This window comes from Rhineura floridana, chromosome 1 (assembly GCF_030035675.1).
Source record: "Rhineura floridana isolate rRhiFlo1 chromosome 1, rRhiFlo1.hap2, whole genome shotgun sequence".
Classification (NCBI taxonomy): domain Eukaryota; kingdom Metazoa; phylum Chordata; class Lepidosauria; order Squamata; family Rhineuridae; genus Rhineura; species Rhineura floridana.
In genome coordinates, this window is record NC_084480.1 from 142,164,400 (window position 1) to 142,190,739 (window position 26,340).

General features: G+C 42.3%; 1 protein-coding gene across 1 annotated transcript; it reads left to right on the forward strand.

The window, feature by feature from the left end:
- The first annotated feature begins 4,058 nt into the window (after positions 1-4,058).
- On the forward strand, positions 4,059-26,186 carry DCAF10 (DDB1 and CUL4 associated factor 10). The gene is made up of 7 exons (XM_061634516.1): positions 4,059-4,574; positions 16,152-16,265; positions 19,459-19,656; positions 20,737-20,939; positions 21,610-21,720; positions 22,038-22,183; positions 23,582-26,186. The coding sequence occupies exons 1-7, from the start codon at positions 4,231-4,233 to the stop codon at positions 23,948-23,950; spliced, it is 1,485 nt and encodes a 494-aa protein (XP_061490500.1). The 5' UTR covers positions 4,059-4,230; the 3' UTR covers positions 23,951-26,186.
- Positions 26,187-26,340: the final 154 nt, after the last annotated feature.

The window sequence follows — 26,340 nt, forward strand, 5'->3', positions numbered from 1 at the left end:
GCTACCAACACCCTTCACAAACTACACTTCCCAAGATTCTTTGGGGGAAGCCATGGCTGTTTAAAGTGGAATAATAGTGGGATGAATGTATAGCGTGAATGTGGCCTTTGTGTGTGCCTGTGTGTGTTTCACTTCTGTGCTATTTTATGCAGCAAATAACCACTTAAGATTTTGATTCTGAACTTGTTTCCTTGCCACTGGACAGGTCCAGGCAGAAGCTTGGGATTTACCTATGTGAAATAGCTTGCAGAATAGGGAAATGAATGAATTGTATGAAGGGAACCTTGTCCTGAATTTTAATACTAGTTCATGAAAATTACTCTGGTGAAATCTGTATAGTAGTTTTATTTTTTCTTAGGCACCGTCCTGGGAATATGATTGCAAGTCAGTCTAAACATATGTACAATCAATAGTAATTTAAAAGAAGCATTGAAAGACTACTGAACAAGGCCTAATAAAAATTATGGAACAGTAATTCAGATTTATACAAACTATGATTCATTTATACCAGTCTTCCCCAACCTGGTGCCCTCCAAATGTTTTGGACTGGAACTTCCATCATCTCTGGGCATTGGCCATGCTAGATGGACTTAATGGGAAATGGAGTCAACATCTAAAGAGCTATATCTATATTACAATCTGTATTACAAGAAGCAAGATACTCTACAACTGGATGAATGCATTTAAAAGCCTTATATAGCAGCTAAAAAGAACCATTACCCAAATATCCCCTAGGCTTAGAATTGTATGGAAGAGGGCATTTTGACAGGTGCAGGTTGGCATGTCATCATGCCACAAGGCTGAGAAATTGCACTTGGTAAAAAAAATCCATTTTTGGTGCAAGTATCAAAGGTCTTGGAGCCCTATACTCCTTTGTATCACCCTGTGCAGAATCTGGCAGCAATGCATTGTGGTTCATATTCAAGATGACTCCCTAATCCTTCTGTTGAGCCTTCACTGTATTTGTCACTGACCTGATGCTGCATATATATTTGGTCTAAAGGGCTCCACGCTTAGCCATAGCTGAACCCAACTGTTGTGTCCATAATTTACTTGGCTTTGCTTTTATGCAGGTAGAAGTGAACTAGAAAATGGCTGACCAGTAGTAACGCAACCGAAGCTCTGCTCACGGCCGGAGTTCGATTCCAACGAAAGGAGGAAGTCGAATCTCCAGTAAAAGGGGTCGAGGTCCACTCAGCCTTCCAGCCATCCATGGTCAGTAAAATGAGTACCCAGCATATGCTGGGGAGGGGGGTAAAGAAAGGCCGGGGACGGAACTGGCAATCCCACCCCATATATACGGTCTGCCTAGTGAATGTCGCAAGACGTCACCCTAAGAGTCGGAAACAACTCGCACTACAAGTGCGGGACACCTTTACCTTTTTAAGTGACCGGAAGCAGGCCATACTTGAGTTTGCACTCGCCATCTGTCAAGCAGATACCATCACTGAAGAGCACTTTCAGAAGCTGGAGGCACACGGATTTGACCGAGAAGATGTCTGGGACATAGGCACCATTACAGCCTTTTTTGCCATGTCAAATCGCATAGCTCAGTTCACAGGTATGCATCCAAACCCAGAATACTACACCATAGGAAGAATACCAAGAGAGAAAGAGAAGGCTAAATCCTCCTAACAAGGCTTGATGGCACCAAATCTTTGCAAGGATATTAGGCTCCGAAGGATAAGGTCAAAGTTCTCTAATTAGTCAGTGGTGGGCACAAGGTAAAAATGGCAGGCAAAGATTGCAGTGAGAAGGGAAACAAATTTAACTTTCTATTGTACAAGATCTCCGAAGAGCTTATCATTTCCTCGGTAATTTCTACTGTACTAGTCTTCTAAATCTTCTCAGGAGCATTTGTATGTACACAATCGGAAACTCAAACCTTAAAGACATGAAAGGTTTTTGAAGTGTGGCATTCCAGAGCCCTGCTAAAAAACCTTAACTCTCTAAATGTTTCCTTAACACTTGTAAGAAAAGGTCAACAGGCCACCATTTTTATGGAGGAATGTGCTCCCTGTGTCATACATATTGATTTTCACTCGTGGAAATTTTCTTCAATAAATAATATATATTTGAGCTTTTGTTTCCATGCCTGCCTTAACCCTGTCTTGTTTGAATGCTCAGTTACTATAGCTGGATGATTTGCTAGATTCAATTTATCAGTTAGGTTAGCTAGGTGGGACTGTCCATTGTACACAGGTATGGGAGACCTCAGAGCTATCTGCAGGCAGGTACTATGTCCAAAATACTTGCCAATCTCCCCCAAGTTGGCGAGGCTTTAACATCAATACGAAATCGAGCCTTCAGTGTCATCAGCCCACTTCTCTGGAATGCTCTACCAACAGAGATCAGCAGGCGCCTTCTGTTTTAACTTTTAAGTGCCTGCAGAAAACCTTTCTGTTTCACCAGGCTTATGCAGGCAATTAAGAACATGCTTTTTTCATGATTGACTTTTTTTTTGCATTTTATTTTTTTTTAAAAAAATATCTATGGTGGTTGTTGTTTTAAACATGTTGTAAACTACTATGAAGTTTTTAACAAAATAGCGGTCTACAAATATTTTTATAAATAAATAATAAATAAAAATATTTCATTCGCTCATTGACAATCCCAGATCTTGGTGCATTTTTCAACATCATAGCTAAAATGGAACTGAGCATTAGTCCTGTTTGCTACATAGATTAGAGGCTCAGTAATCTAGTAGAGTCAAAATTAACAAGATGACTAAAACTGACAGATGAATGGATGCATATGGCCTATATATCTTCCAGTAAGTCAATATTCAACCCCAGTGTGCAAGTAAGCAAGACTTCCATTTCTGCATGTTTTGTGAAATACTTTAGTGGTTACATTCCATTTTACAGACTGGTAAATAAAAATAGGTATCATGTAACAAATGTGCTTTCTAAATCCTCTCAAAACAGTTTACTCCTCTTGTTTACTCCTGCAGCCAGGTGACAATCTGTATTGATCTAATTAGTATCTAGCAAGGAGCAAACAAGCTCTGGGCTAAGTGGGGCTTGATAGCTGGGTGCATGAAGAAAGTGTTTGCTTTCTGGAAGCCTAAAAACCTCTGTAATGGGTTTGGGGCTAAAGGTATCCTTGCCCTGAACTCACTGCAGAGAATAAAGCACCTTAGATACAGGAGACTTCCAAGGAGTCCCAGGAAGAACTCTCTGGTCCTGGTCTCAGCTTTCCGAAGTTCCCCTCATATTCTGGCTGAAGAATTTAGGAAAACAGTGAGATTCAAACAGAAGAGAATTTGCTCCCTGTTCTGGAAACAACAACTAAAGTGTCTCTCTTTACTTTGTGAAGGAAACTAGTTATGCTTTTAAAAAGTGCCTCTATCACCATGTGCAGAGTGTCACCTGTTCAGTGCATTGTTTTTTAAAACCACGTATCTACCAGCCACTGCCTCTCAGCCTCAGAGGAAGGCAATGGTAAACCACCTCTGAATACCGCTTACCATGGAAAAAACCCCTATTCATAGGGTCACCATAAATTGGGATCGATTTGAAGGCAGCCCATTTCTATTTCCAAAGGGGACCCAAGGAAAATACTGTCATTCTTTCCCCGATTTTACATCTTGTGTTGGAAACTGGCCATGAAATTATAATCTGCCTCGGATTGTGAAATTTTGGCTAGTTTCTCTAAAAACCCAACTTGCAGTTATGCATACTTACCTGGGAGTAGGCCCCCACCAGCACAATGAGTGTTACTGCTGAGTAAATATGCATAGACTCCCAACTGTAACAAAATATTCACTCTTGAGCCCCAGTTACTGAAATACAGAAAAGAACATTACATAACAACAAATATCTTTTTCCACGTTATAAAGATTTTTTTACAATTGATTTATTAAATTCAAATAAAGTTGAAAATACAGGCAACAGAAAAAAACGCCAAATAGCAAAACAAGATAATTCCTCAGACTATAGGCATTCTTTATTCCTCCATCACCCTTTTTCTAGGGGTGAGAAAGCATAGCGGGCTGGCCAGACTGCAAAGGAGGGGGCGTGGCCTTTAGAAGAGGCTTTAAAATGCGGCCTACTCAACGCGTCTTACCTGGTGGGAAAGAAATCCTGGCGGCTCTCTCGTGCTGGGTTCGAGGTTCTGGCCGGCGCCGTTTCAGGAACGCTCACCGCACCGGAAGTGGGGGGAGGTGGTGGCGGCCGGAGGGCGTGAGAGAGGAATGCTGCTGCCGGTGGCGGCAGAGCCGGGGTCGGGATGAGCTGCAGGAGACGCTGGGGCCCTACCCCACAGCGGCCACCTTGGGGCGAGGGAGACCAATCGCCGCCGCCACCACCAACGTCGCCCCGCCGGGTATTGTCACCGAGGCCTCCCCCGGACACCTCCGTCTCCTCCTCCGCACCAGTTTCTGTGCCCGGGGGGAGCCTGTTCGCCTGGGTGCGCGGGCGGCGCCTGGGCCATGGGGGCCGCTGCGTGGAGCCGGCGAGGGACACGTTCCGGGCTATGACTGGGCTGTATGGCGCCATCCAGCCCGCCGACTCGGTTTCCCCTATCCCTCGCACGCACGGTGCCGTCTTCAATCTGGAATACTCCCCTGGCGGGTAAGGTGAAAGGAAAGGGGGAGGGAACGGTGCGAGGGGGAGACAAGTGTGTAGATCTCGGGAACCGCGACGCTCGTCACTGCCCGTCTCCTTGGGATTGTTATAAGTCACAGTGTTCGATAGATATCGAGATATCGATATTTCTTATTCTTATCTTTATCCTTCTTCTCCCACCCACCCGGTCCCTTAAGTATGGGTCGACCTGGTGTTGAAACTTGAAACCCTGAACCTGCTTACCGACTTTCATTTCCATATTTCAATCATTTTTGGAAATATTGCATTACAATGTAGATTGCATGTTTATGCCTCCTGTGCCTGTTTGTGAAACTGTTGGGGAAACGGCAGTTGGGTAATTGGCCCCACAAGACTTGTGAAATGTATGCCAACACGAAAGTAGAAATGCAGTATTCATAAACTACATGAGGGCTGATAACACGATGTTGACCTACATTCATATGAAAAAAAAAGATGGGATTTGTTTTATCAACTGATTTGTAAATCCATCTTCATTTCAGTCCTATTTCAACTAGAGATATATTGAACTTGTACCTTTCAGCAGTTTTCTGTTATTTCACCCAGTTTTCACCATAGAAACGTGATGCGAGCCTTAATATCTCTAATTTTCCTATCCATAAATACATTTCTTCCCAATCTAAACTTCAGTGCTTATTGTGTGTTATTTAGTAACAGGAACATATACTGTTCCAGTTCAGACCATTGGTCTAACTATCTAACTTAGTGTTGTCTATACCAGGAGTGGGGAACTCCCTCCTCCATGAAGGGTTGTTGACTCATGGGAGAAGTGAATTGGATGCCTGAGATAACCAGTGGGTGGAGTCATCTCTTCTCTGCGACTCTCCCTTCGCATTCTTCATCCCCCTCCACTAATGATGCTTGGCAAAACCTGATCCTAATGCTAAGTCCATTAACATAGCAACTGGTGGGTCATTCAGCTTTGCAAGTAGACTTTCTGAGTTTTATGGAACAAGCCACAGTGTCATCATCCCCCACTTGATCCTGGTGCCATTTATCACATGTGGGACAAGATCTCTGTTGCATGTGGTTGATTAGGGGAAGAGAATTGGATGCTCAAGTAGGTAGGAGCAGCAGCATAACCCACAGCCTTGCATGAGAAGCGAGACCAAGGTCACATCTGCAGCATATGTTAAAGCACTCTTATGCCACTTTAACCGTCATGGTTTTGCCCAAAGAAGCCTGGGAACTGTAGTTTGTCGCAAAGCTACAATTTCCAACACCCTTAATGAGCCTAGGATTTTTTGGGGGAAGCTGCAACTGCTAAAATGGTGGAAATATACTTCAAATGTATACTGGGCTCCTGCTAGGAGGAAGGGCGGGTTATAAATTAAATAATAAATAAAATGTATGGTGTGGACAGGACCCATGGTGCTGCAACCCTCCACTGGGAAACTTGCGCCTGTCTTTCGAGTGTGCTCAGTAGCAAAGAAAAGCAGCTACTCTCCAAGAGGACTGGCATGACTGGCTGTCTGCCACGTGAGTGAGCCCCTGCTGGACTTGGCAACTTCACTCAGCAACTCCCACTGAAGTGCCATGTCTTCTGATTACCTACAGTCACACACTTAGAAAAGGAGGAAGAGTTGAAACTAGGCCTGGAAAGTGGAACTGGAGATGGTGTTGCCCGCAAAGCCTGCCCCACAAGCTGGCAAAGTGAAAGGACCGGGCCTGGACTGCAGTGGCAAAAGAGGTGCTGCTGCAGAAGGCCTGTGAACAAGAGCCAGCACCATGGCCGGATTGAAGGGGCAAGCTAGTGAATTACAAGAGACAAGCCTCCACCTTCCCCATCCAGCTCGGGGCCAGGTCTGTGCCTGTTGGATGTGTGGAGCCAGTTCAGCAGGCACATAAATCAAGAAAGTGTCTTTGGGAAGTGGCTCCCAACACTTTCCCTCAGTTCCCCCCCCCCCTGAAGCAGCTACTGTGGAAAAAAGGGAAATTCCATGTTTGGATCCATTAGGAAAAGAAAAAAAATAAAGCTGCCATTACAATATCTTTATACACATGAAATTAATTGTTTGTTTGTTTATTAAATTTATATCCTGCCCTTTCTCCCAGTAGGAGCCCAGGGCAGCAAATGCACATCCATGGTGTGACTGCACTTGGAATAATGTATACCTCAAAAAGGATATTGTAGAGCTGGAAAAGGGGCATAAAAGGGCAATTGATATGAACAGGGAGCTGAAGTAACTTCCCTATGAGAAAAGCTTACAACGTTTGGGGCTTTATAGCTTAGGAAAAAAATACTGGGAGATGATAGATAAAGTGTCAAATTATGCATGGAATTGAGAAATTGGATAGGGAGGTTATTCTTCATATCAAAATTAGAATCGGGGAATGATCTAGTGAGGCTGAATGATAAAAGATTCAGGACAGACAAGAGGAAGTACTACAGATTCAGTACTGTATTTAATTATGCGCTATTACAAGATGTGATGATGGCCAGAACGTATATGGATTTAAAAATGGATTAGACAAATTCATGAAGGATGAAGCAATTGTGCCTACTAGTTATGATGACTGTTCTACTTCAGGATTAGCGGCTGCAGGCCTCTCATTACTGGTCACTGGGTGGAGAGGGCTAATGCTGTCCTGTGTTGCTTATGGACTTCCTGCAGGCATCTGGTTGGCTATTATGGAAAACAGGATGTGGGACTAGATAGGCATTGATCTGATCTGCAGGGCTCTTGTGTTCTTAAGAGATAAGGGTAGTCTGGAGGGACAGGAGCAGACGTCTAGCATCCAGAGAGCTGAAGGGCATTGTAGGCTGGATGACATTTGGCTGTGGACTGCATCTTATCCTTTGGACAGGACTTCCCACCCCTAGTCTACACTGACTGGTAGCAGTTCTCTATATTTCAGACATGGAATATACAGTGCCTTGCAATAGTAATCAGACCCCTGACCCATGCTCTCATATTACTGAATTACAAATGGTACATTGTAATTTTGTTCTGTATGATATTTTATTTTGAAACACTGAAACTCAAAATCAATTATTGGAAGATGACATTGGTTTTATGTTGGGAAATGTTTGTAAGAAACAAACTGAAACATGTTGCTTGCATAAGTATTCCACCCCTGTACTGTGGGAGCTCCCAGTTTACACAGATGAAAGAAATTACCCTATCGAGGACACCATTACCTTACCATTGACCTCCACCAGTGAACCATTAAAGTTGCTGTCACATTGTCAGGATAAAAACCCCACTGTTGAAGGATCATTGGTCAGGCTGTGGATCAGAAGGAACATGAAGACCAAAGAGCATTCTACAGAAGTGAGAGAGAATGTAATACAAATGCATAGATTAGGAAAAGGGTACAAACTAATCTCCAAGTGTTTGGATATCCCAGTGAGAACAGTTCGATCAATAATAGGAAGTGAAAGCTGCATCACACCACTAAGGAAATGCCAAGAAAAGGTCGTCCCTCAAAACTCAGTGCTCATACAAGAAGAGGACTTGTGAGGGGAACCACAGAGAGGCCAACAATCACTTTGAAGGAACTACAGGGTTCAGTGGCTGGGAGTGGAGTAATGGTGCACCAGTCAACCATATCAAGAGCTCTGCATAAGACTGGCCTGTATGGGAGGGTGGCAAAAAAGAAGCCGTTAATCAAAAAGGACCATTTGAAAGCACATCTGGAGTTTGCCAGAAAGCATGAGAGTGCCCCAGCTGTGATGTGGGAAAAGGTTTTGTGGTCAGATGAGACCAAGATAGAGCTTTTTGGCCAAAACTCAAAGCACTGTGTGTGGTGCAAACCTAACACTGTCCATGCCTCAAGACACACCATCCCTACAGTGAGGTATGGTGGTGGCAGCACCATGCTGTGGGGATGCTTCTCATCAGCAGAGACTGGGCATCTTGTTAAAATCAAAGGAAGAATGGATGGAGCCCAATACAGGGAAATACTGCAAGAGAACCTGCTTCAGTCCACTAAAAAACTGAGCTTGGGAGGAAATTCATTTTTCAGCAGGACAATGATCCCAAGCACAAGGCCAAAGCAACGCTGGAGTGGCTCAAGAACAAAAAGGTGAATGTCCTACAGTAGCCCAGTCAAAGTCCTGATCTCAATCCCATTAAGAATCTGTGGCGCTCTTTGAAAATTGCAGTCCACAAGCGATGTCCAACCAACCTGAATGACCTGGAGCAAATGGGCCAAAATCCCTCTGACATTGTGTGCAAAGTTGGTACATACCTACCCCAAAAGACTTAAAGCTTTTATTGCAGCAAAAGGTGGCTCTACCAAATATTAATGTGTGAGGGTTGAATACTTCTGCAAGCAACATGTTTCAGTTTTTTATGTTTCTTACAGACATTTCCCATATAAAACCAATGTCACCTTACAATAATTGATTTTGAGTTTCAGTGTTTCAAAATAAAATATCATACAGAATGAAATTACAATGTACCATTTGTAATCCAGTATTATGAGAGCAGTAGGGGTCTGAGTACTTTTGCAAGGCACTGTATATGCTTCTCTACAGTGTCTGCACCAAAGTGAAGAAAATTAACATAATAAGCTTATTTGCATTAAAATAACATAGGCTTTCCGGTTTTGCAGAATTTGATTTATTTAAGTGCAGAATACCACCTGAATCTAAGAGGCTCCCATTGTTTGAAGTATACGTCCTAGACAACTGAGTACCATTCAACATTACTAGTTACACTGTTTTTACTACCTCTTGCCTCTTCATCAGGGAAGAAAGTCCACATAATAACGTTGCATAAATTCAGAAAAAAATTGTGCATGTTAGCAGTGTATGTCCAATCCCTTATTTGCAATGTCACATGAAACACTTTGTTGAGAGATAGCACGCCAATCTGATTTCTAATTGTGTAAAAGTAAATAATTTATTTGTTTGATTCTTTGATACAATACAATACTCAAGTACATTAATCTATTCTCTTTGTCTAATGTCAGTGAGCTGTGCTGCATAGCTAAATGTATACCATTACCATGGCACTGGAATAGACTTTGAAAAACTTACTCCTGATATGGGCAGTCAGTCCTATTACAGCCAGTAGATGCTCTGCAATCTTTAGGATCTCAGCCTCTTTCAAAGATCCATTAAATACCATATTTTTATCATTCTGCTCACAAAGCTAATATGCAAGGCTGTGTGCTGTCATTCAGGATTAGTGACAGTTCATCTATAGATAGGGGCTTTGAGACTGCTTGGAACACAGATGGATAACTGTCTTCCTGTCTCAGGTTGTTTCATGTTCTTGGCGAAGTACAGGCATACATTTTGTTCTTGCCTCTAGCTTACAGTTGCCAGAACAAAATGGAGTCCACTCGTGCTAATACAGCAACATCTCTTCTACTGCCTAAGTGGTGCTTTGATTGCCACTTAATTTTTTACCTTTTTGTTGTGGAACATTGAGACATATAGAAAATTTGCCATTTGTATGAATATGCCACATTTCCCCTGGTTTCTTAAGTCAAAGGTGAACTAAGACATTGCAACCATGTATTTAGACTTATTGGTCAAAGGCCTGTGACCCACATTATACTATTGATATTGCTCTTCTTTAGATATTTATACAAAGTGCAATAATATTTTAATTGGAATTGAAGGCTAAGGATAGGGCGTGAAGGGTGCTGCATTGCTAATGTCTATTATATCATTTTTAAACTAGTTTGAACTTTTTCAGCTACATGTGTGTATGGTTTTAATATTGGAAATAGTTTAATCTTATTTTAATGTAGACTTTGTATGTTTTTAATTATATGTATTTTTTATCTGGAAGCCGCCATGAGTTCCAGTTTTGGAAAAATGGCGGGGTATAAATAAAGATGATGATCATGATCATGATCATGATCATGATCATGATGATCATGATGATTTAAATGTTGAAAGCTTAACTGTGGGATCTCCCAGTTCAGGCATTCAGCTGTCCTTTTGGTGTGGAGAACTGGGGAGGTGGAATGGTGAAATGGTGCAACCACAGGGCCTGTTAATGACCCCCCCCCCAATCATCAGTGGAGGACATATACAAATAGTTACGTGAGACAGCCCAAAGGCTTACAGGGTAGGGAGATAATGAAATATGCATACGCAAAGATTGATTGACTGATTGATATCCCTCCCTTCTTCCCAGTAGGAGTCCAGGGCAGCAGTACATGCCAATTTTAAAAAGTAGCTATGATTTTAGTGCAGGGCAAGGAAATATCTGCTCCTAGAAGCATGTGGATGTATGCCTGAGTCCTGCAGAGAGAGCAGGAAAGGACCCTCATTCTTTGTCTTTGCTATCAGATGATGCTATTTAGCTCTGTTGTGCCAGCTGCTCTTTGTGTTACGATTGTTTGTTAGTTATGTGCACCAGCAGTGAGATTTGGTACAGACCCAATTTAGCACTTCAGAAGACAGTCCACCTAAATCCAAGGTGCTTCATAAGCTTTCTGATTAGGCTCAAGGTCCATCTGTGTCCACTCTGTCTTGTCCTCGTTCACTTAGACTATTAAAAAAGCTACTGCAAATTTTTATCTTTTTAACAGTGATGGATGAGATTTCCAGTCATAGTAGCACCTCCTAAATGGATAAAGCTTTTCAAATTACAAGAAAATACCTGCAGGGGCTTTGTGCTAGACACTGAGGAAAAGAAAACTTCTATCACTTCTCAATTTGAGGGCAGAATTGGTTTCAGATATGAAACCTGCCAAATTGCAGAAGGGTAGCTGCTGTGGTTTCCCCACAAGGGCAGCCCCCTCGCTGGATCGTCACTTTGTAGTGGTGAGTTGGCTTGCGTGTTCCAATGAACCCTGTGAGCGATGCCGTCGGGAGTCATGTACTCCCAGCAGTACCCATGGCGGTAAGGTCAAGGGAGATGAACCAGACAAAGAACGATCCAAGAAAATCCTCAATGGCAGAACAGGCAGAGGATAACAATGTGTATGTTGCAATGGTTGTGAAGGAGGATGAAGGCTGCAGCAGATAAAAGACTTCCAGTCGTTGTGGTATCCATGCTATTAGATACAAGCCTTTTTCTGTCAAGATTGTGTGTTGATCGTCGTGCGCCGATCTCCCCACATAAAACAAATTCACGCACAGGTGTCTTCCAACCAAACCAAAAGTCCCATGGTGATTGGCGAATGGCAATGGGGGCAGGACTGTGAAATCCGGAAGCCCCTAGTCATGGACCGGCACATGGGCGGTGGATACAGACTCAGTTGTCCTGGTTCAAGGACCAAGGCAGTTGAGCAGTTCGGCAGCTGTATCCATTACAGAGCAGTCCTATTCAGGATCCACTCTGCTCACCTCGTATGGGGAGGGGGCTAGAAAAGGTGCCCTAAACATAGTCTGCTTCATCTCTCTCCGACTGGATCACCACGTCCAGTGGGGTCACTATTTAGCGGTCGCAAAAGACAAATGAACTTTGGAACGTGGAATATACTGACATTGCTGTACAATACAGATAGTGAACATCCTGAACGCAGGACTGCCATCATTGCGAGGGAGTTGAGACGTTTTAATATTGACATAGCAGCACTCCAAGAAACTCGAGGAGCAGGAGAGGGACAATTGAAGGAAGAAAAAGGAGGTTACACCTTCTTCTGGAAAGGACTGCCTGAACAAGAACGACGAATACATGGAGTAGGCTTTGCTATTAAAAATGATCTTGTGAAGCTCTTGTCAGAAGTTCCTACTGGCATTAATGAACAACTCTCAACTCTCCGATTAAAACTCGCCAAAAACCAGCAGGCAACTATTAGATGCTGATGAAGACATCAAGGAAAATTTTTATACCCAGCTGGACACCATCTTATCAGAGATACCTAAGGAGGATTATTCTCCTGGGCGATTTCAATGCAAGATGGGCATGATTTTGATTTATGGCCAGAAACCATTGGGAAAGAAGGAGTTGGCAACAACAGCCTGAATGGAATTCTACTTCTGACTAAATGTGCAGAGCATAATCATGTTATTACAAACACTCTTTCGCCAGAAAGATAAATTTAAAACATCATGGAAGCACCCTCTGTCGAAGCACTGGCATCTCCTGGATTACGTAATTGTTAATTGTCTGTGCCAGAGATCATCGTGATGTACTCCTCACTAGGGCCATGACGAGTGCTGATGACTGCTGGACAGATCACCAATTAATTCGATCCACTATGGCCATTCATATTGTTCCTCAACGTAGGCTCCAAGGAAGAAAACCAAGGCGTAAAATGAGCATCCACGCCCTTCAAGATCCTATTAAGTGAGCTTGCTTTCAAACAACTCTCAAGAAACGTCTACCTATGGAACTTCCTGGAAACGTTGAGGAACACTGGATTAAACTGAAGACTTCCATTATTGCAGCATGTGAACAAACTATTGGATACCAAACTAAGAAACATCAGGACTGGTTTGATGAGATTGATAGTGAGATTGAACATATCATTGACAAGAAAAGGAAAGCCTTCCAGATATGGCAAAAAGACATTAACTGTGCTGCTAAGAAAAAATCTATGCCGGTGCAAAGGCTGAGGTCCAAGGAAGAACTAGAGAACTTAAGAATGCCTGGTGGATAAAGAAAGCTCAAGAAATCCAGCATTTGGCAGATGCTCATAATGCACAAGGCTTTTTTAATGCCACAAAGGCCATCTACAGACCAACAAATTATGGTACAAATTCCTTACGTTCAATAGATGGTACCAAACATCTAAATGACAGTCTATTGCACTGCGTTGGAAAGAGCATTACCATGACCTCCTTAATCGTAACTCTATTATGGCTGATGAGGTCTTCTCGCATATCCCGCAACAACAAATTAGAGATGAGCTTGCAGTATCCCCTAATTTGGATGAAGTCAGTAAAGCCATTAATCAAATGAAGAATAACAAAGCTAGTGGACCTGATGGGATTCCTGCTGAAGTCTTTAAAGAAGGTGGGCCTGAACTTACACAACAACTTCATAAGCTCATCAAAAAAAATCTGGATGAAGGAGGAGATCCTGGAAGACTTTAGGGATGCCATAATTATTACTCTTTTCAAGAAGGGTGATAGAACAGATTATGGGAACTACCGAGGCATCTCTCTTCTTGCTACCACAGGTAAAATCCTTGCAAGGATCCTCGCAAATCGCCTCCTACCTATCTCAGAAGACATCCTCCCTGAATCCCAAATTGGTTTCCGCCCTTCCAGGGGAACAGTGGACATGATCTTCATTGCGCAACAGCTTCAAGAAAAATGCAGGGAGCAAAACCGACCTCTGTATATGGCGTTTATTGATCTGACTTTGATACTGTAAATCGAACTGCTCTCTGGACCATCCTTCTGAAAATTGGATGCCCTGATAAATTTGTGAATATTTTGCGACTCCTCCATGACAACATGACGGCAACAATTTTGGATAACAATGGCTCTCAAAGTGATCCATTCAAAGTGGGATCAGGCATCAAACAGGGATGTGTCATTGCTCCGACCTTATTTGCTACTTTCATCACCATGATTCTACACCTTGTTGAGGGGGAACTTCCCACTGGCGTGGAAATCACATATCGAACAGATGGAAAGCTTTTTCATCTCAGTAGGCTGAAAGCAAAAAGTAAGGTAATTACAACCTCTGTCATAAAACTTCAATATGCCAATGATAACATAGTCTCCACATATTCAGAGGAAGATCTTCAAACTATCCTAAATGTCTTTGCAGAAGCATATGAAAAGCTTGGCCTCTCGCTTAACATCAAAAAAACCAAAGTGCTTCATCAGCAAGTGCGAACCAATCCCTCTGTAGCACCATCAATCCACCTTAATGGTGCGACGCTGGAGAATGTCGATCACTTTTCTTATCTTGGCAGCCATCTCTCTGTAAAAGCTGACATCGACGCTGAAATTCAGCATCGTCTGAGCTCTGCGAGTGCCGCATTCTCCCGAATGAAGCGTAGAGTGTTCGAGGATCAGGATATTCGCAGGGAGACCAAAATGCTTATTTACAAAGCCATTGTACTACCGACCTTACTGTACACCTGTGAAACATGGACCATATATAAACGCCACTCCCAACTTCTTGAAAGATTCCACCAACGCTGCCTCCGGAAAATTCTGCAAATTACTTGGGCAGATAGGCAGACTAATGTTAGCGTATTGGAAGAAGCAAAGACCACCAGTGTTGAAACAATGATCCTGCAACATCAACTTTGCTGGACCGGCCATGTTGTTCGAATGCCTGATCACCATCTTCCAAAGCAGCTACTTTACTCCCAACTTAAGGATGGAAAACGGAATATCGGTGGACAGCAAAAGAGGTTTAAAGATGTTCTCAAAGCTAATATAAAAAAATGTAACATAAGCATCGAGAACTGGGAAGCCTTGGCCCATGAGCGTCCCAATTGGAGGTCGGCCATTATCAAAGGCGCTATGGACTTTGAAGAAGCAGGAGTACAGGGCAAAAGGGACAAACGAGCTAAGCGGAAGTCACATCAAGCAAATCCTCATCGTGACCATCTTCCATCTGGAAACCTATGTCCTCACTGTGGAAGGCTGCGTGGATCCAGAATTGGCCTCCACAGTCACTTACGGACTCACCGTTAAAGACCTTATCTTGGAAGACAATCTTACTTGGCCATGAGTGATCACCAATGAATGACAAGGGCAGCCATTACAATTTTGATGTGGGGGTCACTTCATCTCCCCTAGTGTTTTGTGGGCAATTGGTCTAAAATTTACAGACGTGAGAATGGTGCCCCTGGGAAAGAAATTTGCCATATTGTAGACAAATACGTTCAGGGACTTCTGTGCTAAGCACCTTTTAAAGTTGATTTTGAGAATCATTCCTTCTGATTACAAGGCTTGACTTGTCAGTCACGGTGGTGCTATTTTTTTCACTCTCGGGCATCCCCCTATCCTGGCATTATTCCTTATATGGTAAGCTTAGAGACGCTAGTTTTGCCTTTAGTAGACACTTGTCTGCATCATTTTTTTGACATCTGAATTACTGAGGTGCCATGAGATGCTATAGGGCCCCCCGCTTTGCCTTGTGCCACCTCATACCAGGTCCCATTTTGTCTCTGAGAAGCCCTAAATCTCTCCAAGGCTCAGGATTTGGGATTCGTCTAAATCTGACGCATACCCCTATTGTTGTTTATTCATTTACCTGTTTTGATTTGTTAATGAATAATTGTTTTAAATATATTACTGTACTCAATCTGAAATAGGTCAGGTTATAAATATTTTCATTAATAAATAAAAAGGCAGGCTGCCACCTACACAAGAACACTCTTGGTTTCATGGAACGTTTGACTGTAGTTACATAACATGTGATCAGTTGATGTTATCTAATTAATTGATTCAGGTCTCATTATATTGAAGCAAATGAGAGAAAATGGATTTGGCTCTATTTAGAAAACCCAGTGCACAGAAATTTTGTACGCCATTCCATGGAACTACTCTGTCTTTGGACCCATTATTCTTGTTTCGGTTCTCTCTCTCGCTCTCTGTACACCTTTAAAGAGGGAAACCACTCTCTTTTTTCTTTTTTCTTTCTTTAGCAGATGTCAGTGAGAGGGTGTTGAGTTTCTTTGTGCGTAATAGCCTTTCTTTTGTTCTTTCCTATCCAGGTCAGTGCTCACTGTTGCTTGTGAACAGACAAAAGTCCTGCTTTTTGATCCCATATCTTCAAAGCACATCAAAACTCTCTCTGAAGCTCACGAGGACTGTGTAAATAATATCAGGTTAGTCTGCTGGGAAATGAAAACCAGTTGCAGATCTTTCAAAATCCAGTACTTGTTTTGTTTAAACTCTGAAAGCATTGATGTGCATGTCTCATGCTGTAGTGACAACCAAATCAGCCCTATCTTTCTTTTTGCTCCCATCAATTAGAAACTTGATTTGTTGTGCTAATTTTCATTTTTTGCTGCAGCCCAAGCCATAACTCAAAGCGCTGTTGCCCATTCACACCTACAGAAAACTGAGGCAGACCCTGTTTGCACAGTCCACCCCTGAATTCTATTTCTGGAATGAAGCTAGTTTGTGGTGGAATGTAGAGAACTGCCTTCTTAATGTACAAATGGGACCTACCATAAAATATTGTGTGCCTGCCGGCCAGATAACCCCTTTCCTAAAATACTCTATTCCGCCACCATCATGTTGCCATTCTCCCTCTCCTGCCTGCCTGCCACGACAGACGTTCAGTGGTCTGTGGCCACTTCACATGTTTAGTTATCATTGGATTTTTTGTTTGTTTGTTTGGTACCTTCTGCAAATGTTGGGGTTCCCTCCCTCTTGGACAGGCATTCAGATAATGATTTCTCTATTAGTATAGGATTGGTATTATTTCCAGTATTAGTGCAACAAGTACTGCTCCCATAATGGCCGTATACCATCAAGAAATGCCTATCTTTCCTCTTGACTGCATCATAACTCCATTCACACAAAATACTTGCCCTCAAGAGTGTAGCAAATATGATTGTACTTGGATAGAACATTCCTGTGGCCCCAGAATAAGAATCGCTCCTTATCTCAAAGACTAACAAATGTTTTATGGCATAAGCTTTTGAGTTCTTTGTAAGGTGCCACCCTGGGCTCTTACTGGGAGGAAGGGAGGGATATAACTCAAATAATAAATAAATAAATAAATAAGGCGCTTTGTTGTTTTGCTGTGACATAGCTACCCTCTGGAAAGTGTTCCTATGACCAAGAAGTTGGAGATGTGCATGTCTCTGCTAATGAGTGCTCTCATATCAAGTATCGCCGTCCTGCAGAGGTTCTTGGAGATAATGACTCTCCCTGTTTAAGCTACTTAAGTATTGTGGCTTTTGGCTCAATATCCAGCGATTATCAGGATGAACTAGTATCACTCTGAGGGAATTAATAGTGGGATGTGACCATAGGCAAAAGAAATAAGAACATAACATAAGCCTAAGAAGAGCTCTGCTGGATCTGACCAAAGGCCCATCTAGTTTAGCATCCTGTTCTCATATTGACTCGCCAGATGCCTTTGGGTAGTCTCCAAGCAGGCCTGAGCAATTAAAAGACTGAACTGAGAATACTGAGACTATACAAATTCTGCACTAATGAATTACGGAGACAAATAAAATGTTTTCTGGTTAGTTTTACTTAGTGCATAAATTTCTGAGCATGTGTGTTAATCACAAATGCATTTAATTCTATACATGTATATTTCCCTGAATTCATTCTAAAGGAGTGAAAGATCTTTGCTTTCTGTTTATTTCCCTAAAAAGAAACCGTATACAGAGATGCTAAGCAACCAAAACTCAAATATGACTGAAATATATCTGAACCAACACCTTCCTAAAACACTGTCATTATTAGTTGATGTAGTTGGGCTGGATCCAGACTAAGTGAGTTGAGTCCCATTGAAATCAGTGTGAAAAGTTAATTATTACTTGGTTCCCACTGAAATCAATAGGACTTAAGTTCAGCAAATTTAGTCTGGTTCCAGCCAGTTGTCCTAGCCTAGGTGGGCAACCAAAGGGCTGCATAGGCTGTCCAACTCTTTCTCCCATACACATACCCACTCCAGCCCACCATTTGGATGCTACCTTAGGCCCCATGTTCTGTGGGTTGACTTCTGGACTGGCTTCTGCTACCATTGGAGAAACAGAAGAGCACACATAGGCCAACCAGAGAGTGTCGTGGCTAGAGCATCTGCCTGACGATCTCTGTTAATGTTCTGTTTGTAGCAGCAGCTCCATCATGGCGCTGCAGTAAAGGGGAGATGCTGGGGGCGCATTGGCTGCACAAAGTGAAATGTTCATTTGTTTTCAGTACTTTCAGTGCATGGATGGGGCTGTAGAGTAGGGGGGTTGCATGGAGAGGAGAGCAGAGTCTTATGTAAAATTCACTAGGGTAACAAAAGTGTAGAAGAATAGATGGGGGCAAGAGGGACTTGAAAGTAACCTTTTGAGTGATAAAAATAACTGATGTGATGGATGGGTTGAGATTGATGTCACAGAGACAGAATTAGAAGTTGAGAGAATGATGGAAAAGAAGATCAGTGGATGAATGGGGTGCTTTTGTGTATATTTGTGAATGAATGGAGAGAGGGAGAGAGGGAGATGTGGCCTGCACACTATTTATTTTGGTCCCACCTACCACCAGTATGTTTCCCCGAGGGAATGTGACCGTCATCTTCACAAATATTGCCCACTTCTGCCCTAGTTGGAGTGATTATGGTGAGATCATTGCTCAGTGGTAGAACACGTGCTGTGTGTGCAGAAGGCTCCAGGCTTGATCCTCAGCATAGGGAGAGTTGGGGAAGATTCATATCTGAAATGCTGGAGAGTTTCTGCTGATTGGTATAGATAATATTAATCGAGATGGACTGATGGTCTGACTTGGAACACAGGAAGCTGCCTTATACCAACTATTTTGTGGCCTCATTTGTAGTTTTTTTCTTTTTCCCTGCCCTTCCCTCTGTACGCTCCTTCACCCATCCTCAACTGCAGTTATCAATTTGTCCCCTCCACCACCAAATTTGCTACTTAAGAGCAACAAGTGTTTTTAATTTTTTGTGTGTGTCTTCCCTAAAGATGCGCAGAAGTTTCCTCATTTTGCATTGCTCATTGCAGCAGAGAATAGCATGATATTCTATTGAAATCTTGCATTTTTGAAGCTCTGCAATAGATGAGTGTTGAAGGGATGGTGAAAGTAATCCAAACATAGGAATGCATTTTGGCAACCTTCCAAATCTCTGTTTTGTTTCTTAAACTGCTAACTCGCAAATGCTCACCTCCAACCCAACAATGTCTGTCTGTGTTTCTGTATTGACATGTTTTGAACATAGTATCCTGATATTTTTCCGTGTATCTTGCTGTCATTTGAGTGTTGCTTTTTGGTGGCTGATTTAGGGAGGTTTGTTATGAATCCCAAGTATGAAACTCTCTCCTACCACTTTATTTGTAGATTTCTTGATAACAGACTGTTTGCAACTTGCTCTGATGACACTACCATAGCACTTTGGGATCTGAGGAAGCTAGATACAAAAGTGTGCACTTTACATGGTCACACCAGCTGGGTAAAGAACATTGAATACGACACTAATACAAGATTGTTGGTAACATCGGGATTTGATGGAAATGTTATCATTTGGGATACCAACAGGTAAACAAATTTGGCATTGATGTCTGTCTTCATATGGAAATGTTGATGAGAATGTATGCCTATTGATCTGAAATAGCTTTATTCTGTACCTTATGTCTAAAATTGCTTCCCTTTGTATGCTTCAAAGTTGCACAAACTTGGTGCATAGGCTAAATCAAACAAATGCTATGTGTGTAGAAAAAAGGGTTGGGTCAAAGTCCCCCCCCCCCGAGTACACAGTAAGCCAACACGTCCCCCTTAATATAATATAACTGATATAACTCTGGTTTCACTTTATAGACATGAACATGAGCATGTCCAGTTGAAGCAAACCTTGATCTTTCTAAAGTGTGAGAGGGAGTTTAAATGCTTAGTTACAATCCTATGTACTTAAGCAGTCCTATGGCTTGAGGTAGTAATGAGTTAATTACTACTACACAGTATTGTGACTATTAAACCTCAAAATTTGGAACAATGAACATATGAAAGAGAAGGAAGGAAGGAATAAAAGGCCATTTGAACTGTGATTTGGCCTCAACAGACTTCCAGTATTCACACCAAAACATCCAGTGTAGCTGGATATGGAAGTGCAAAATTTCCTGGCTCAAATGGCCTTGCCTTGTAAGCAGAGCCATTGCAAGGTCCCCAGTTCCCACAGCTGCTGTTAATTGGGAGCTTGGGTATAGCTGAACTCCAGTCAGTAATGCAGTCTGGCTTTGGCCAAGGTGAATGTCTCTCTCCCTATGCGTGTCACAACTGAGACACTGTTTCTACAGCCTGTAAAAGGCAGCAAAGGCCTGCTGTTGCTTAGAACCTGTGAAGTAGATGTCTTTGGCTGTGAGCTGCTACCAGGCTAAAGCTGTTTCTGTATCCATGTCACCTGCCCAAGCTGATCCACTACTGTCAAACTTTGAATGGAAAGGTGACTCAGTGGGACCAGCCCTATCTCTTTCTCATATTGTCTGAAGTGGAAGGGGGGGAGGTAAGAGGAGCATTATATTAATATTAAGATAAATGTCACTTTAAACGTAAGGCTGAGAACTGGAGTTCTTAAAACTAGAAGATGATAGTGGATGAGGTTTAAGGTGTCTCTTTCCCCAGGTGCACAGAAGATGGTTGTCCTCACAAGAAGTTCTTTCACACCCGCTTTCTCATGCGTATGAGGTTGACACCAGACTGTTCTAAAATGTTGATCTCAACCTCTTCTGGGTATCTCCTGATCTTGCACGATCTTGACTTAACCAAATCCTTAGAGGTTGTCAGCTATCCCATTTTAAGAGCTAGGAGAACAACATCCAGTTCAGGTAAGACCTTGGGTTTTAATATATTTCTGTCATATCTACTGTTCATTGACCTAACAAGAGACAGCTAGTGTGGATGAGCAGTGCTGTGCATAATGAATTCTCCAACCTTTCTGTAATGACTTGTCAACTTCAAATCCTCTACATGCTGCAGAGGATTCTGGGGAATGTTCTAGGGCTTATGCTCACAGTTCATGTATAGTCCTTGCTGTGACTCCCCCCATTGCCTCATGTGAACTGAATGTGCTCTGTGGCTGCTGCATTTGGGGAAGGAACGTTGGTAGTGGTGTGAGCAAGATGCCTTTCAGGGAAGGTTCACCATTGCTGATCTACTCATTGAAGAACCCTGATCAGCTTCCGGAAGCCCAGGGCTCCTGGGAACAGGATGTAAACCTTTGCTTTAAAGAGGTTTGTACATTTTTAAAAACTTCTGTTCCTTTCCTCATCTACGGCTAGGGCAAGTAACCATTTTAATATAAACTATTATCAACCATAGAATATAAATGACAAACTTAAATAGTGTGTTCCCTCCCCCCAGAAAACCCTTCAGTTAGTTCCCTGGGCTCTCACATTAGCAGACCTCCACAGTGAAGTGTTGAGAGTGAGATGGAGTGGCTGGACGATATTGTTTATATATGTTTGGTTTTATATGGGACTGCTTTCTCCTTCCCAGATCTGGGATCTGCCACATCATCCAGTCCTAGGAGTGCTGGGTCACCATGTCATCAGAGTGACACAATCCCACTGTCTGAGAAACATATGGTACGAGCCACCCAGCGAGAAGGTGCGTTAAAACAAATTGTTTTATTTAAAAAACAAGGATGTCCCAGAAACTGAAAACTGTCTCCTACGTTCAGGTTCAAGAAAGTTAATCCAGCCTTGCATATTCACTTGAGCTAATTGACTGGTTCATATCTGCGTGGTTACGATGAGTGAAGAGTCAGACAACTGACTTGCCATGTGTAGATAATCCATATACACATTGCAATTTACTAGTCCCCCATTCATGTCATGATGCTTATGGTCCATCATTTCCTGTGGTTATTGAGCAGAGTGGGGAATGAATGGTGGTAGTGACAGTGATACTTTCTATCCCCATAGGTGGATCTCCACGCAATAGTCTTGAGGTTTTAACCCCGGAAGTTCCTGGAGAGAGAGATCGGGGAAATTGCATTACATCACTGCAGCTCCATCCCAAGGGATGGGCTACGCTTCTTCGGTGCTCAAGTAACACTGATGACCAAGAGGTAAGTGGGGTGGGTGTGGTTAGCACATGTATGCTGACCATTTTCTTTTCTTGAAGATAAAATTGAGTTCTCTTGCATTAAAAGTATACCTGGGGTGGGAGTGAAGCATCATTCCATTGATAAATTAATAGAAAGATGGGATTTGGTGTTTTCCCCCCTCTCTAGTATAGCTAGGCCATTCTGTGTATCCAGCTCTGATTTTGAACGATAACATTTGCCACATATCCCAACTGGGTGCATATTGTGTATACTCAGTTTGGACGTTTATGATAAAGACAAGCATTTGGTTTGCTATGTTGTCTCCATCTCTGAAGCTGCTTTCATGTCCTGCTGTGTGAAATAGCTGAGGGATGCAGGTATTCCCATGCTGCCTGCTTTGATTTGATTAGAAGGCAGCTCAGGATAAACAGAAGGAGGCACTTTACACATTGCATAATTAACAAAATTCACTACCATAAGATGTGGCTGGCTTTAAAAGTGCTTCTTAACCTTTTAGGACCCACCTATAAGCGTAACTTTTTGGGACCTAGTTGTCAACTAACTCTACTTTGAGCTCTACTTTCCCATTCTGCAACAGAAAATGTAAGAATATCCTGTCAGTAGTCTTACAGTTCTGCAGAAAATTTCAACCAGGGGACAAAGGTGTGCTGCAGCGTGGGTTTGGAAGTTGTGCATACTTGTGTGTTTTATTATTACAAACCATTGTAATCCGCTTTGAAATTCATTCAACTGAAAATTTGGATATACATCTTCAAAAGGATGGAATAATAAAATGTAAGCATGGCATGGAGGCAGGGAGTAAGCCTGTCTCTTAAAGAGGGTGTGCAGCAGTAATAGTGTGCTGTCAGACTGGTGTGAAAGAAAATCTCTGGAAATGGAAACCAGTCCTTCAGTGTGGGACCCAGGCCTGCCCAGGAACACGAGGACACACCTCTGCGTTGGATTTGCAGTTTGCAAAGCACTGCATTAGATAAAATTTGTGGAGCATAGGTCTTTGGTTATGATAGCTGAATAGAGCCTTAATATCAGGGGTAGAGAAACTTGGACTCAACTCTCATGAGCCCCAGCCTGTGTGGACAATGCTCAGAGATGATGGGAGTTGTAGTCCAGCAATATCTGGAGGGCCACCAGTTCCCCACCCCTGCTCTATATCCATAGAGGGTATACTTCTGAATACCACATACAGGTGATAAACAGTACTCAAGGGCAGTTCTGATAGGAAAATTTGCATAGGCAACTGAATAGCCACTTCTGGAATGCTAGATGAGTTCTTGCTATAATCCAGAAAGGCATTATTTCTTGCCTCCTCATAGATGGCTATATCTTTCTGCGCACATGTGTAAGGTTAACTGGTAGTTAATGTAGATTAATTTTATTTCCCCTCTCCCCTTGCTGTAGTGGACTTGTGTCTATGAATTCCAAGAAGGAACTCCAGTACGGCCAGTTTCTCCTCGCTGTTCCCTCCGATTGACTCATTGCATTGAGGAAGCCAACGTTGGCCGGGGCTACATCAAAGAACTCTGTTTCAGCCCTGATGGCCGAATGATCGCCTCCCCGCATGGCTATGGGATTCGCTTATTGGGATTTGACACTCAGTGCAGCGAACTGGTTGACTGCTTGCCCAAAGAAGCCGCCCCCTTGCAAGAGATCCGCTCACTCTACTCGCACAGTGATGTGGTCCTGACCACCAAGTTCTCTCCGACGCACTGTCAGATAGCCTCTGGGTGCCTTAGTGGCCGTGTTTCTTTATATCAGCCAAAGTTCTAGGCACCTTTAGCCTCTTGCCTTGAAAAGAACATTTGATGTTTGTTTGTTTTTAAATTACTTCAGTTTAGTTGGAGTGTTCTTTTTTAAAAAAAAAATCTTGTAAATTTGGACAAGTACAGAGTTACTCTGATCCCTGGACTGAAAAAACAACACAGCTTCAATCCAGCCCTTTGTGTGTGAGTGTGTGTATGTGTGTGTGCTGTGATTCTGAATTTGCAGATCAGATTTCCTGCTCATACTTCCTTTCTGCTCCTGCTGATTCCACCTATGTTTTGGATGTAGCATGGTGGCACTTGTAAGTCTTGTCTTTCCATGTGACTTATTAGTGCAAGATGCTGGGTGGGCTTGAGAAGAAGGGAAAGACCCAGCCAAAACCCACATGCTTCTTTGCCTTGCAGGAATTGGACTTCAGCTCCATGGTCTCTTTAATTTCTGGAGTTTACTGATTTTCTTCTAGGGATGGAGCACTTCTCTTGCACACTAGATTAGCTACAGCCAGCAAACACATGGTTTTCTTTGTGAACAACTATAAGAAATGCTGTCATTACATTTTGGTATTGTTCAGTCTGTTGGTTGGTGTTCCTAAAATTATACACTGTTTATTACCAGCTTTCCCACCCAAGACTGGAAGCACAGTTACTCCTTCTTTTACTAGAGAAAAAGTTTATTAAGAACTGGATAGCTTAACATCTTGCGCTCACAAGTCTTGTAAAGCAGCACCTTCTATAATAATGTTGGACATAGGATGGTGTGTCAGTTGATCATCTGAATTGTACTCTAAGCCTATTGATGGCTTCTATCACTGTGAAAGGCTTTGGGAGTGAATTAATCATTTTGTTTTAAATATCAGTTGAGTGTTACCCAGTACTATTTCCAATTAGTGAAATTACAAAGGCTAATTAGTCTTTTACTGGTGTGCCTTGCAGCTCCATCTGAGAAAAGGCCTAGCACAGGTATTCACACCTTATGACCTGCTACACTTAGACACAGTCCACCAAAACAGTTTTGTCAAAATAATATATTTTCTCTTATGGTAGTAACAACACATATTGTTACATCATTTGGAAACGTTCTGCAAACTTTAATTAAAATAGCTTTTAACTGTTTCTCCATTGAAGATATGTGAAATAAACCAAGTTCTGTTTTGGTTTTTTGTTTTGACAAAAGAAGGGGCAAATACCATAGACATTCACCAACGTCTGTTGAATATGACTGTGGTGGATCTGCCCCATCATTCCACAGTGTCAGACAGTGAGCAGCTGAATTTAAGACAAGGCAGTGAGAGACTTGAAGATGACCCAGGAAGTGGAAGGCCTGCAACTCCCCATAATAATGAAATGGTGGCCAAAGTGAAATCCATGGTCATAGAGGATCATTGAGTGTCCATTGAATATGTAGTGCACAGATTGAACATTTAACAGTGGATCACTCATTTCAATGTTACATGGCCAGCTTGTGCGTTCCGTGATTGTTCATAGGAACACAAAGATATGTTTTGAGTCATTGTCCTGAACCACTGGAACAGGATGCAAAATGATTCAGATAAAATCTTCAACAAAATCATTACTCTAAATGAATGCAGATCTATCACTACAATCTGAGCAACAAAGAGAGCCGGCATGCAGTGATTGTTGGCTCACTCCCAGCAAAGAAGTTCAGCATCCTGAAATCAGCTGGAAAGGTGATGCTTTGTGGGGGGTTTTTTGGGGGGGGGGAGAAGATAGCGGAGGTGTACTTCTTACGAATTTGGGAATGGGATGAGAGTTAGTTATGAGACCATTGCAGTAGATGTTAAGTTATACAGAAATGAAAATAAAAACCAAGAGGAATACTTCATTATAGGAGCTTCTGCTCCACAGTAGTGCATCAGTGTGCACTAGTGAATTGGCAGCTCAAACAACCACCACTCTGACATTGAAAGTCTTGCTACATTATAATCTTGAGAAATTACAAGATAGTCTCTGGCATGCGTTTTATCTAATGATGAAACCCTGACAACTAAAGTGATATCATTGTTGGAAGACCAAAAAGTAGCTTTTACAAAGAAGGGATTTTGAAAATAAAGTATCCATTTCATTTGTGATTAATCACTATAAGTTGTCTTGACAAGAATGCAGGGTATAAATTTGTAAAATAAATAAATCAGTGGGGCAAAATATGTAGCTTCATAAGGAGGTTATATTGAAAAGTGTTAACTTGTATAAAATTTGGCTAATAAAATATGTTTGCAAATACAGTTTTGACAAAACTTTTTGACTGACCCTCAGAGCAGTGGTTGTGCGTTGCCCCCATGTGAAAGTGCTTTGAATCTGTGGGTCTCATGTGCTTGTGGAGCCTGGCTACTGGCCTCTGCATACTCTGGAGGAGCTTGCATGGAAACTGCCATAAAT

Bases quoted from the DNA above. Each gene is read 5' to 3' on its own strand.
- DCAF10 (XM_061634516.1), top strand. From the start codon at position 4,231: ATGAGCTGCAGGAGACGCTGGGGCCCTACCCCACAGCGGCCACCTTGG. The intron at 16,266-19,458 runs GTTAGTCTGCTG...CTTTATTTGTAG, and splicing joins GACTGTGTAAATAATATCAG to ATTTCTTGATAACAGACTGT. The intron at 22,184-23,581 runs GTAAGTGGGGTG...CCCTTGCTGTAG, and splicing joins GTAACACTGATGACCAAGAG to TGGACTTGTGTCTATGAATT.